The sequence below is a fragment of the Coffea arabica genome, chromosome 4e, assembly GCF_036785885.1.
Source record: "Coffea arabica cultivar ET-39 chromosome 4e, Coffea Arabica ET-39 HiFi, whole genome shotgun sequence".
Taxonomy (NCBI): Eukaryota; Viridiplantae; Streptophyta; class Magnoliopsida; order Gentianales; family Rubiaceae; genus Coffea; species Coffea arabica.
The window spans coordinates 3390143-3403457 of record NC_092317.1 but is presented as its reverse complement, the minus strand read 5'-3'; the positions used below and the strand labels follow the sequence as shown (position 1 = coordinate 3403457).

At 38.9% G+C, this 13315-nt stretch overlaps 3 protein-coding genes across 3 annotated transcripts; 1 reads left to right on the top strand and 2 right to left on the bottom strand.

Annotated features, from left to right (window-relative positions):
* The first annotated feature begins 63 nt into the window (after positions 1-63).
* LOC140005916 (uncharacterized) lies at positions 64-1514 on the top strand. The gene has a single exon (XM_072047194.1). It carries the CDS (start codon positions 363-365, stop codon positions 1332-1334), a length of 972 nt encoding a protein of 323 aa, XP_071903295.1. The 5' UTR covers positions 64-362; the 3' UTR covers positions 1335-1514.
* A 61-nt stretch (positions 1515-1575) lies between these two features.
* On the bottom strand, positions 1576-3985 carry LOC113741536 (putative pentatricopeptide repeat-containing protein At3g15930). Its single transcript, XM_027269072.2, has one exon. It carries the CDS (start codon positions 3876-3878, stop codon positions 1650-1652), a length of 2229 nt encoding a protein of 742 aa, XP_027124873.2. The 5' UTR covers positions 3879-3985; the 3' UTR covers positions 1576-1649.
* Positions 3986-4640: 655 nt separating this feature from the next.
* Positions 4641-8518, bottom strand: LOC113741601 (zinc finger BED domain-containing protein DAYSLEEPER). The gene is made up of 2 exons (XM_027269165.2): positions 8250-8518; positions 4641-6899 (listed from the first exon to the last, which is right to left on the bottom strand). Exon 2 carries the CDS (start codon positions 6888-6890, stop codon positions 4866-4868), a length of 2025 nt encoding a protein of 674 aa, XP_027124966.1. The 5' UTR covers positions 6891-6899; positions 8250-8518; the 3' UTR covers positions 4641-4865.
* Between the last annotated feature and the right edge of the window lie 4797 nt (positions 8519-13315).

Here is a 13315-nt window from a genome sequence, read left to right as displayed (position 1 = left end):
TGCTGCATTCTTGTATCGTGTACAATTATGCCGTCTGTTCCATGGCATATCCAGAAAAACACCCAACCAGACTACAGCTCTACGTGCTTGTACCGAAAGCATCAAGATATGTACATTCTAAAAGGGTGCGAGTACTATAATAACTCGTTCCCTTCTTTCCCATGGATCTTGCTGCTGTGCGTGATGACTTCATTGTCCCTCCCTCTCTAGTCTTCACTCGTATTTCTCCCGCCATCTCTAAACTGCTCAAAAACCCCTCCACAAAACCCTAAGAATTCGAAACTCGTCAATCACTCAATCCAAAAAAATCTTCCTTTCGCCATCAATATTAGGGCCATTAAAACCATTATCAGCAAGAAAAGATGAAGTTCAAGGCAAACTTAACCGACCATGGTGTAAACTTATTAGAAAAAAGATTTTTGCCAGCCCTAGACAAGATGGGAAAAATCTGCCATCTTTACCTCACTAGAGATCACTTCTTTTTCCTCCACAATCTCCTTAACGGTGATGGGATCCAATCCATAGCCCAGTTCAAAAAAGAAGCCCTTTTCGAAGATTATCGAATTTCTAGCCAAAATGAAGACAGAATTGCCTTTGCCATTGATCTTTCCCTCCTCCACCGTGCCCTTCGCAGCATTATTACCGTTTATGCTGAATTTAGTAGCCATGGCGTTGGTGGGGTGGTGTCGAATCAGATTCAGATTAGACTGGTTAAGAAATTGCCTGCTCATTCTCAGCAGCCAACGCCTTTTTTGACATTTGAGACTAAAGGGTACAAGTCTGCTGTGATTCAAGATGTGCCCATTTCGAAACCTTTGTCGAGGGCTGACATGGCAGAGCTTCAAGCTGCGTTGGATACTGCACAAGAAATGCCGAGGACTTTGGTTAAAGTGAGGGATATGAATCAGCTTGAGCAGTTTGTTGATAGGATGAAGCATGTTGGTGATGTGATGAACGTGTCTATAAGCAAGTACGGGGATTTGCATTTGCAAATTTCAACAACTTTGATTACGTTAGGAGCCGAGTTTAGGAAGCTGTTGGTTTTAGGTGAGCAGGCTGAGGTGCCTCGTGGGGAAGGGAATTTGAGTGCTCAGACTAGGACCCAAAGGGCTATTCAGAGAGGTGATGCAATGATTGTGCAAGTTAGTGTCAAGCATTTTTTCAAGAGTCTTCAGTGTCATTTGGCGAAGCCTGATTGTGCTTTCTATGGGATTACTTCACAGGGTGCTTGCTTGACTGTGATTTTTCAGTTCTTTGTTCCTGGTACTCGTCAAACTGACAAGTCGATAAGTCTTCATTGCAGGCTTCCTGTACTTGATCCTGGCTCTAATTGAACGGGATTGTCTCTTCTTCCTGGGGGATTTTTTTTGCTGTCTATCAAAGTATACTTGTTGGTCTAATTCATTTTTAGTAGTATATTTCTATATAGTTGAGTGGCTAAGAGCATTACATTTACCAGTTGTAATTTGCCCTTCTATGGGGTAGTTTCTTCATAGTGTTTTCTTTGTGAACTACTTTCGTAGTGAGATGCTACTATTAAATCACATTTACTTGCTATAGTCAGAAAGAGTTGGCTAGGTAATAGCGCGATTGCTTGTGGATAAGGAGGAAAGTTGTACAATGATGCATTAGGGAAGTCGTTTCATGTCTCACCAATAATCCTTACAAGAGCATGACCCTTGCCTGAAATGGTGGAATCTAGTTCGATCTCTTACAGTCAGTTCTCTCTCGTAAATACTTGACAATAACTTAGCTACATGATGACAGTCTGTACACATCCTTAGGCTTTTCACTATTCTGATCACTACATCAGGTCCTGAGCTCAGCAGACCAAAGGCAATAGCTAATTTCTCACTGTGCCGACTGACTGCTTTTTCTTTCTCTTTTTCTGAAATGTCAAGGAACACCTCTGAAGTATCAGGGAGATACCCTGCCAATTTCAGATTTTCTGTCATCTCCTCCAGCTTCAAGTATATTTCTTGAGATTGAGGATGGGATGTGTCTCCAGCTACAAATTCATGAACTCCACCATTCATCTCGATTAAACTGCAGCCTGGTGTTTTCTTGATGCCTCTTTCCATAATAACGCTTCTCAACTCGCGCAAGTTATCCCACTTCTTGCAAGCAGCATATACATTGCATAGGAGAACATAGGCAGCTCCATTTTCAGGTTCTAACTGAAGAAGCTGTTTGGCTGCCATTTCAGCCATCTCTACATCTTTATGAACTCTACAAGCAGCGAGAAGAGCTCCCCAGATAATTGTATTTGCTTTCATTGGCATATCATTTATAAACTTATGTGCCTCTTTTAAGAGCCCAGCTCGACCAAGAAGATCAACCATGCACCCATAATGCACCACGTTAGGTACTATTCCATGCTGGGTGGTCATACTGATGAAAAAACTTCTTCCTTCATTTACCAAGCCAGAATGAGTACAAGCACTTAAAACGCCTATATAAGTTATTTCATCAGGTGTCTCTGAAACATTCAGCATCTTCGCAAACATATTAAGAGCCTCTCTACCACGCCCATTAGTAGCAAGACCAACAATCATGGCAGTCCAACTGAATTTGTCCCTTTGGGGCATTCTGTGAAACATCCTAGTTGCCTTTTCCACATCTCCACATTTGAAATACATGTCTATAAGAGCATTGCCGACATGTATATCACAGTCTATGTTTAATTTGTCAGTGTAAGTTCTCACCCATTCCCCTAGTTCAAGGGCACCTAGGTGTGCACAAGCAGTGATGATGCTAACAATAGTAAATTTATCAGGTTCAACATTAGCAGCTTGCATCTCACGGAAAAGCAACAAGACATCTTTAAATCGGTTGGTTTTGAGATACCCATCAATCATTGCAGTCCAAGAAACAGAATCCTTTCGAGGCATCAGATCAAAATATCGTTGTGCTTTGTCAACTTGCCCAGCATTGATATACCCTTTGATCAGTGCTGTCCATGATATTACATCTCTGTTGTTCATACTAATAAAAATACCCAGTGCTACATTCACCTGCCCACAAGCTGCATATATGTCAATTAGAGCGTTATTCAGTGTCAGATTTGACTCAATCCTGCCATCTTGAATACACTGATGAACGTGTTTTGCAGCATCCAGATCCTTTAGCTCTGAGCAAGCTGATAATACCAAAACAAGAGTCACTGAAGTGGGCAACGCTCTCTTCTCCATTTCTTTGAAAAGCTTTCTGGACTCCTCAAATTGTCCCATTCTGTTATATCCAGAAATCATTGTGTTCCAAGTAACTGCTTCACTTTTCTTACTCGTGTCAAAAACCAGCCGAGCCATATCAATCTGGCCAGACAAACAATAGACATGGATCAAAGATTGCTGAACAAATTCATTAGAATCAAAACCAAATTTACATATGTGGGCATGTGTTCCTTTCCCACATTCCAAGGGAAAATCTCGATTAAACCCCTTGAGCAAGAAGGGGAACGTGTAGTTATCTGGTTTCACGTTCCTCTCTAACATCTTCTTGTACAAAACAATTGCATACTCAGGATAACAGGTTTGGGAATAACCCTTTATCATTGTATTCCAGAGGAAGACATTTGGTTCGAGAATTGTGTCAAATACGTGGAGAGCATAATCCATGTCACCAGCATCTTTAGCGCAGCAAAAAGAAATGATTTTTGAATACGCTGAAACGTCTAAAGCTAAGCCTTTCTGGATAGCTAGGGAGTGAATTTGCTTGAGTTGGTCCAGGGTTTTGCTGTTTTGGAAGGGATAACCCAGATTTTGATGGGCTGCTGGAGCGGTATGCAGGCTACGAATTGGGTAAGCGGTAGAAACTGAGATAAAATAAATAGTCTTTTTGACAGCTCGATTGTGCATAAGAGAGTACAAATGGTGCATGATGCAATTCAGTCCTCCTAAGACGCGGAAGGAGTGGCATGCTATGGAACCCAGAGGTGAAACTGGAAAACGTCGAATGAGTTCTGTTCTGTATTTTTTTTTTCATCTTTTCCGGGGCCATCTGAGTTGTGTATATTAGTATTCAGTAATTTGGGTGACGGAGGGCTGACCAGTTGGTTGAAATACAAGTTGGGGGCCATAAATAATTCAACATTTTGGTGAGCAAGCTGGAGAATGTCTTAAATGTTTACATCCGAGCGTTACAATTTGAAATGGAGCAATTCCCAGAGAACTTGCAGTTGTTCTAACCGAGGTATCAGAGTATGAATGTCTTTATTTATAGCCTAAGAAAGCAAGTTTAAAGGCCTTCTCCACGATTGATTTTCTATCTGAAAAGGTGATATATGTGCTCCAATTACTTGTTTCATGGGCATTAAACTCAATCGCTCTAGAAAAGCAGGAACATCTAAAGTTGCAATTTTTAGACGACCATTGAGAATTCCTTGTTCAAACCCATGTCTATCTTCAAGTCCAGAGCAAAAAGGGGCGAAACTAGCCATCTCAGAGTCCCGTCCATCATCATTTCCTGCCATGTAAATGGACACTTACTTTATCTTTCACCGTCCTTGTTTCTGTTGGCTTGGGCTTCAAAGGTTTCTGTCGAATAGGCTCCAAGTTTAATTAGTAGAAATCCAAAGTTATTTTGAACAGATAGATGTATCCATGCTTTAAACAACTTAACTTCAGGAGATGGTTTTCAAATTTGAAACAATTAGTATAATTTCTCTTTATGTTGTATTGACCAGCAGAATCAAAGAATGAATCTCTAAATCAAATACAAAGGTACCAAGTATTTAAACACCTCCAACGACCAGTAAGTAGAGGACAGAGAAAACGGAATGACTAAGAATACGCCATACTTGAAAAGAATTAACGAAAAAGAACAAATCTATACGAGAAAACTTCAATATGTATACCTATAAAAACCTATCTTTCCACACTAACAATTGCAGTTTGCATATCCAAACTTGTATCTGGAGATTCGAATTTGAGCCAATCCTTCGAACAGACAAGTGCTTCAAGAGTTGTTGGGCTTAAGGTGCTTCGGAAGCTATCCATCTTTCTCTCTGCGGTATCAAATACGGAATCAGGAGCAACTGTTGAGACGGGAATAGACAAAACATCTGATGCCATTCTCGATAGGGTTGGATACTTCAATCTATTTAACTTCCACCAACCCAAAGCATCAAAATCCTGTACACGAGGCAAAAGAGATTCTTCCAGATACTGATCTAGTTCTGATTTCATTTGGTTGCTACTCATGATCTCTGAGATATAGATGTCAAAATCGGAAAGACCATCAGCACTTGAAAGTAGACAATCATCTTGAGATATCTCTGCTTTTATGACGGATTCACTAGCTTCGTCCAAGAACGTAGGTGGAGGAAGTGACTCCAGAACATAATCGAGATAGAGTTCATGCAGTCCCTCGTCAACAAGCTTGATCCAAGTTTCAGCTTCATTTTCATAGATCCTGGAAAAACTGAACTCCACAAGCTTCATCTTGAATCTGGGATCCATGACAACAGCAACAGCTAAAACTAGGTTGCAGTCCTTCCAATATCTATCAAACCTATCCTTCAGAGGCTTAGTCAGGTTTCTAGTAAACAGATCTGGGCTCCTGGCAGCATGCATCAATTCAAGCTGAATTTTCCACACTTCATGAAAGAATGTATTTGAAGTTGGGTTAACTTCGGCAGTTAAAATGCTGGCAGCATCATGTAAAAGCTTCAAATATGTGCATAGAGTTTCAACTTCCCTCCACTCATCCATTGATGGAATTATTTGGTTCTGTGTATCAGAGATATCTAAGAAATAAAACACTTCCTTTAACTCAGAAGCAGCCAATAGCATTTCATAGGTAGTATTCCAGTTGGTTTGGTCATCAAGGACCAAGCTCTTTGTGCTGGGCACTTGAAGCTTTTGTTTCACTTCAGCAAACTTTTCTCGATGAGCTTCCGAAGTAATCACATACTTCACAATTCGACGGACTTTTTCAAGGGTGTTCCTCATTGACCACAACGCATCCTGTGCAGTACTACCTAACGCATGAGCATAGCAGCTGCCAATAATCAGTTGACCATTGACAATAACCGAATTCTTGATCGATAATAGACCTCTAAGATTTGCTCTAATAGTCTCACTACTGAAGGATTGATTAAGAGTGAGGGTAAATAGTTTGTTCTCAAAACACCAATCTGTAAAGCAAGCAGCAACTGCATGATTGAAGGCAGATTCTGAATCAGGAAATGGCAACGTGATAACACTAAGGATCCGCCGGTGCAAGTTCCAATCACAATCAACAAACTGCCCTGTTAAAATTGCATAACCTACAGTTTGATCTGAAGTCCACAAATCCAAACTGAGGCTAATGCGACCGGGAGCTCCAGCAAGAAGGCTCAAAAGATTTTGCTTCTCTCTCAAGTAGATGTTCACTACATGAGCTTCAATCGTGTTTATGTTAACTGAATTATACTGAGGATGAAGAGCCCGTGCAAACCTAACGAAACCAGGGTTTTCCACTATGTGAAGTGGATAATCATGTTTAATAATCATTTTCGCTATCTCATGGCTGCAACTTTCCTGATCAAAGGAAATGGCTGTGAGTCCAGAGGTAGCCCTATGCCGCTTCCTTTTTCTATCAACAGCATCTGCTGAGCCATTGCTTTTGGGGTTTGGAATGTAGGGAGATGACTGATTTTTCTCCTTATTAAGCTTGCTCACCGGACAAATTCCTAGGGCAATATGCCGTTTGAGGTGGCTTGTGCCAGCTAGTTTTGAACCAGTAATGTAGGCAAATGACTTTTTGCACTGCTTACAAAAGGCTCTGGTACAGTCTGCATCAATGTTTTCTACTGTGAAGTGTTCCCAAACAACAGACTTTTTTCTCCTGCGCTTATTGGGTTGTGCATCTGAATTTGGTGTTCCGTTGTTGTCAATAAGGGCAGCCATAAATGAACCCTGAAACAACAAAAATCCCAAAAAAATCATGATGGCGTACATTCCCGTCAAATACCAAATCTCCTAGGCCAAAATGATGGCATAGTCTAATTGATATACCTCAATACTAGTTTTCATGATGATATAACTACAGCTAGCAAACTGCACAAGGAGAGTAACTGACGTATATCAATCCAAGAGCAGAAGCAGCTACAAAATTAGAGTTTAAGTATTGCAGGGAAATCATGATTTAGAAGACCTAATACATTTATAAATTAACTGCACTCTCGTCCCAGGCCAAGGAAACAGAAGGTGTGCTTAAGAAGATCCTAGAGAAAATTTATAGAAACAGAATTTCAGAATAAAAGAGGTAATAACTAGGCTAGACAGAACAAAATCACAGAAACATTCTTAAATGCAGAACAAAAATACATTTTCTGTTCTGTTCAAAAGATTGAGCTTTACAACCATAGGCTCGGCCATTCACAGACCTATAACATAAAAAGACCTAGTACATGTGAAATACCATATCTGATATCACAAGACTATAATAAGTAGCCAATCACGAACTCCATCTTTTTTTTTCCTAGGTAAGCAAGAATAGCAACTATAACTTGCCTCAATTCTCATCTTTTACTACATAAGATAAAAAGTCATTAGCATACATACGCTGTATCCATATTGATAAATTGTCAATTCACCGCCTATAATGCGAGCAAACAAGCAGCAAACAACATTTAAGATCCCCATAAATCCCCAGTTCCCCAAAGAAAAATAGTTAAGATAAAAAGAAACCTTTTTGCCAGCCATAAAATTCAAAACCACCCGATGAAGCAACATAAAAGACAGGTACGCAGCAAACAAAATTTAACAGGCATATGAACCCCACAATAGATATGACACAAAGAAACCTTTCTGTCAGCTATAAAATACAAAAGCAACCAATAAAACAACATGAAAGACATGTCTTTTGATCGATAAACAGCAGTTCAGTTTGAGAACAAATTACAGTTTAGCGCAAAAAAACCAGGACGGAGCCAAAACCTATAATACCTGAAGAAAATTTAAGAGTCATAGCGGGGGGGAAAAGAAAAAGAAAATTCTTTTAACCAAATTGAAGAATAAGAATAAACTATTGCGCGCAAGACAATCACATATGAACCATATAATATGCCAAACCCAAAAAATCTATTCGTAGAAACTCAAAGTGACACTAAAATACAAGACCCAGAAATCTGTTCCAACATTGTCAAATTCAGTGCCCAAAAAATAACAAAAGGAAAATCTAAAAGAAAAGATTAAAAAAAAGGCGCCAACAGAATAACTGCAAGCGGTTGCAAAATCAAAACCGCCGAGAGAAGAAGAACTTACTTTGGAGACTGAGGGTTGGAACTCGAAATCAGAATCAACGGAGGACCGGAAGAAATCGTCGAAGCAGCAGAGTAGGGTTTAGGGTTTAAGGTTTTGAGGATTAAACCAGAATTTTTTGAATTATTGGGGGAAATTTTTTTGAGGAGGGAGGGACGAGGGAGAAGAGAGAAAGATGGGCTTGAGCCGTGCAGGTATTATGAGAGCTCCAAACCCTAAATGGACCCTTTTTAAGCAGGGCTGAGTTGATACAATGCGGCTATGAGCTTTTAGGTATTCAGGCCTTATTTATAAGACCCGACCTTCTATGTTCTTGACTTTAGTCTATTGGTCCATTCTACAATTTCGTATTTTACTTTTTAGTCCTTAAGACTTTCTCGGGAAGTCTAACCCATCACAACCGCCATAGGATTCAGCCCACCGTCATTCGTGAGCTCTCAGCCGTCTATAGTTTGGATTGGTGAATTGGTGGGGTCTTCCTTGTGTGTCCTTTTTTTTTAAAAAAAAAATATTTACTGTAAGTGGGGGTCTTACTATTATTAGTGTGGTTGGCCTTACTCCTTCAAAAAAAAAAAAAATTCTTCAAAAATTCTTTTTTGCTTTGATTTAAAATCTTTCGGAAACTGATTTTTACTCTTTTAGGTTGCAAAAATGAGAAAAAGTAAAATATAAACGGATTGGCTAACAATTGAATGTGATTAAAAACAGTAATTGGATTATGCTTGAGATGGTAAATAACGTATTAACAAATACTTCTCGAGCCGGTTAGAAAATCAAATATGAAAGGGTGGAGAGGGAAATTAGTGAATTGAACAAAATTTTCAATTAAAAAAAAATAGTACAATTATATAGGTTACTTTTTCTTGGATATTTTCCAAAAATTGGTATCTTCTCTCTTTGCCCTTCATCTTTGTGACTGATCATGGCAAGGGCTATCGATTAATCTTGGTCAAAGCTTTTCTATTCGTTTTAACTTCGCATTGAAAGAGTTGAGAGACTAACATCAAATATAAGTAGTATCAGTTTGTTGCATCTTTGATCTACATTTGAAATTAATTAGCAGTATCAAATAGCAGTCGTGAGGGTCTTAACCGATGAACTAAAAAGAAGCAGGCCACTAGATTAATGTCCACCATTTAACTATTTGAAAGATTATTACACTAGAAAAATTGAAGTATATGCCCAAACCTGAACCGCACAAACACTCGTCCTTCATAAAGTTTTTTTTTTCTGTCAACACAGAGGTATCTGGTGTCCATGGACTGATTACCGTACGATCCAACTATTTCTCTGCGAGTCGGGAGAAGCTGCCCAACATCACCGACCGTTGCACCCAGAATTCAAACCTTTGCGGTGGTACTTACCTAATTAAGCTACTACCACCAGCTCTAGCCCTGGGAGCTCGTCCTTCATAAAGATTGGGGAAGAACTTTTGTAGGTTTGCTGCTTGTAGCATTAAATTAACCCATCATCTCATCCCATAAATATAATTCCTGGGTCGGTACCGAACGCTTTGTTTAGATTGACATTTTTTTCTAAAATTTTTTTAAATATATTTTTTAATCTCTTTTTTCATCTCATATATATCAAATTACTGTAATATATATTTGTACGGAAATTTCGAGAAATAATAATAGTAATCCAAATGGTGGGCTAATATGAATTAGTTTTTACCAATTCCCAAGGACCTGTTGGAAGGGCTTTCCAAGTTTCCAGCCAAGCAAAAGGTGAAAAGGTGCAAATCATCATTCATTCTAATGAGAAAACTCAAAACAGTGGATCTTTTCCTTCGTACAGTACAAAGGGGCTTGTCATGGTTCAAGTCACTGTATAGCACCAAATTAAGGTCAACTTGGTTGGACGAACACAGCCTTTTAAAAGCTCGTAGAAAAATTAGCAAGTGATAGTGAGTTGGCTGCAACCCTGAATCATCGTCAGAAGATGGATACGTGGCCACGCAGTTTATAGTACCAATTTGCTGCAGGAACTGAAAAGCAAATTAAGCTACCAGCACAAGAATACTCATCAGGCATGATGGTAAATATTCTTAAAGTTGATTAGCTTCTAGATTATGTTTTTTTTTTTTTTTTTTTTGTCGACGGAGTGGGTGTCCGGGTCAAGTCCTTAAAGGCGGCCCGACTAATCCCACTTCGGCCCAGCCCAGCGCCCCAACCAGACTTAGCACGTTATATGCACGGAGGAACCGATGTTGCTGCGGAGATTCGACCCCGGGACATGAGGACCCGGGGCAGAGGCGCCAACCACCAGCCCATTCACGTGGCGGCTTCTAGATTATGTGAAATCAATAATAGTTGATAGATATGAAAAATTGCTAGCTACCACGCAATAATCCAAAGACTTTTTATATTTGGGTAAAAACTAAAAACACACAACAGTTAGTTACCTAAAAGTTATCATCAAATTGTTTATCAGGTCACCCGTGGGGGCCAAAACCCGGTTGGACCCCTCTTCTGGCGTACATGCAAGGACATTTTCTCTGCCTCACTCTCCATCAAAGCACAGGCGCTGAATACATGCACGCACGTACAACCCAGAAAGCAGAAAGGCCCGATAAATTTCCGAAAGCAAGTACCGCCGGGCACCAGGGGGAACGCAGATTGGAAGTAGTAATATTTCATTCAAAGAAAAATCGTAATCAGTGATGGTGGTGTGGTGTGATAATGCCTCTACACTGACTCCAAAATCAGACGTCCTATGGCTAAAATTGTGGAACCTATCAACCAAACTCATGAAAAGGACATGCATCAGAAATTTCCTACTATATCTATATCATTCTAGCTAGCTAGCCCGGTTAGCCTACCATGGTCGGTCAGTGGCGGAGCCACATATGGTTGAAAGTTGGCAATTGTCCCCTCTCAACTTTGGTAAAATCACAAAATAGCCTTAGGAAATTTCAGAAGTTATATTATACTATTTGTCTCCCCTAAATTTTGTGCAATTACCTTTTATAGTTGCATCTCCCCCCCCCCCCCAAAAAAAACCAATCATAATGATTGGGCTTAACAAAAAATAAAGATATCATAATGATTACCTTTTGTTAGGCTCTTGGACCTTCTTCGAGTTATGTAATCATTGATCCATTTGGATTGAAAATTATTTGAAAAATATTCTTCTTTATAGCAATTTTTTATGTGAATTATGTGAGATAGAAAACAATGTTAAAAAAATGTGTGTTGAAGACAAATAAGAAATGCTTTTTGAAAAAAAATTCTAAATTTCTTATGTTCCTTACTCAAATAAGTAGAATGATCTTATTGCTGCTAAAACGAGTAAGTTCAATTAGTAAGAACGGATCACTTTCTCACAAAAGGTCGTGTGTTTGAATTCCGCTGCCGATGTGAGGATTGTGTGAGCTGTATTGGTGGATGAATCCGGCTATCAGATGTGAGGGCTGTGTTGATGAGCGAACTGTAAAAACATGTTTAAGCAACCTATGATTCTTGAGGTATCACCTACCTGTGGTGGTGAACGGAAACAAATCCATCCAAACTTTTTATTTAAAAAAAAGGATGATCACAAAGTTAGCTTTAACAGTACATGTAAAAATATGTCCATCAAACAATTTTATCACATCAAACACAATAGTTGCACATTGCAACCCCCTGATTTACGTTAGGATCCTGACTCCGCCTCTGAGTCCATGGTGTATTTAGTAACTAATCTCTTAACTTCGTCACTAATTTACTACCTTTGAAGCTCCAGATTTAAATATATTACTTAAAATTTAGATAATCCTAGGGGTGGCAATTTTCGACACGACCTGAAAACACGACACGAACCTAACACGAAATTAATGGGTTTGGGTTGAGGTTTCGGGAATTCGGGTCAGAATCGGGTTGGACCCGATGAACCCGAAAAGAAAACAGGTCGATTTCGGGTCAACCCGTGGCGACCTGATATGACCCGATATGACCCGTTTACGAATTAAAAATAATTTAATAAACATAAAAATAATTTTATCTAACTAAACTAAGTTATTCTTTTTTTCAAAGGCATTAATTACTTAATCCTAAATGAATTTATTTAATTTGTGTGAAGTTGAAATTATTATATTTAGACAAATAATATATTATATTATTTTTTACTTTTATACTGTTTTAATTTATTTTATATTTTGTTTGGGATAAAACACTTTTACGGTGTTTAATTTATTTTAGATTTGGTTTGGAATTATTTATTTAAATTTTTATTACTTGATTATGTAATTAGTTTTGTGAGAAATTGATTTTATTAGAAATTACAGTGATAAATTAAAATTAAGTTTCGGGTCATTTCGGGTCGACCCGCCAACCCGTCAACCTGAAATTTTCGGGTTCGGGTCAGCATACCTGACCCGTCACGGGTTGGCGGGTCGGGTTCGGGTCAACAGATTTTCTGACGGGTTGACCCGAACCCGACCCGCCAACCTGATTTGGACCCGAATTGCCACCCCTAGATAATCCTGCATGATTTACTCCGAACTCTTTTCCATGTCCTACATACATACCATGACTGGTAAATAAATCCCTGGTTGGCCGCTTAGGTAATTAACCTAATTAGTTCCTTAAGTTAACTCATCAAGCTAAGTCATCAGGACATTTCCTTCCCTTCCTGAATCGCGACAGTTAGGTGTGCTTTTCTAAGTTGCTCCTTCATTGCTTATTTTTTTCCCCATTTCTTTTTTAGGAGGTTGTTTCATTATGCTCAGCCTCCGGCGCAATTATTAAAGCTAATTAAGGAGACCATTATCCTTAATTTTGTTTTTTTTCTCTTTTTAGCTAGTAATCGGTAGTCTGTGTAGGGAGGAAACTAGAAGCACTTTAAACCAATATTTTTTAGTACAAGATTTTCCGGAGTAAACTGATGGTTGAGAAATGACAAATCCTATATGCAGACCTATTTGTAGAGATCTAGGGCAAACTTAAAGAAGTGAAATCATTTTTCACCTTTTTTTTTTGGGTTTCTCGAGTGAAATGCATAAGGTGAAAACAATGGCATTAATTCACTTCAAACCATTTTTTTCTAAGAATTATGTAATGAATGTGCAGTTAGTCGCTCGAAGATAGAGA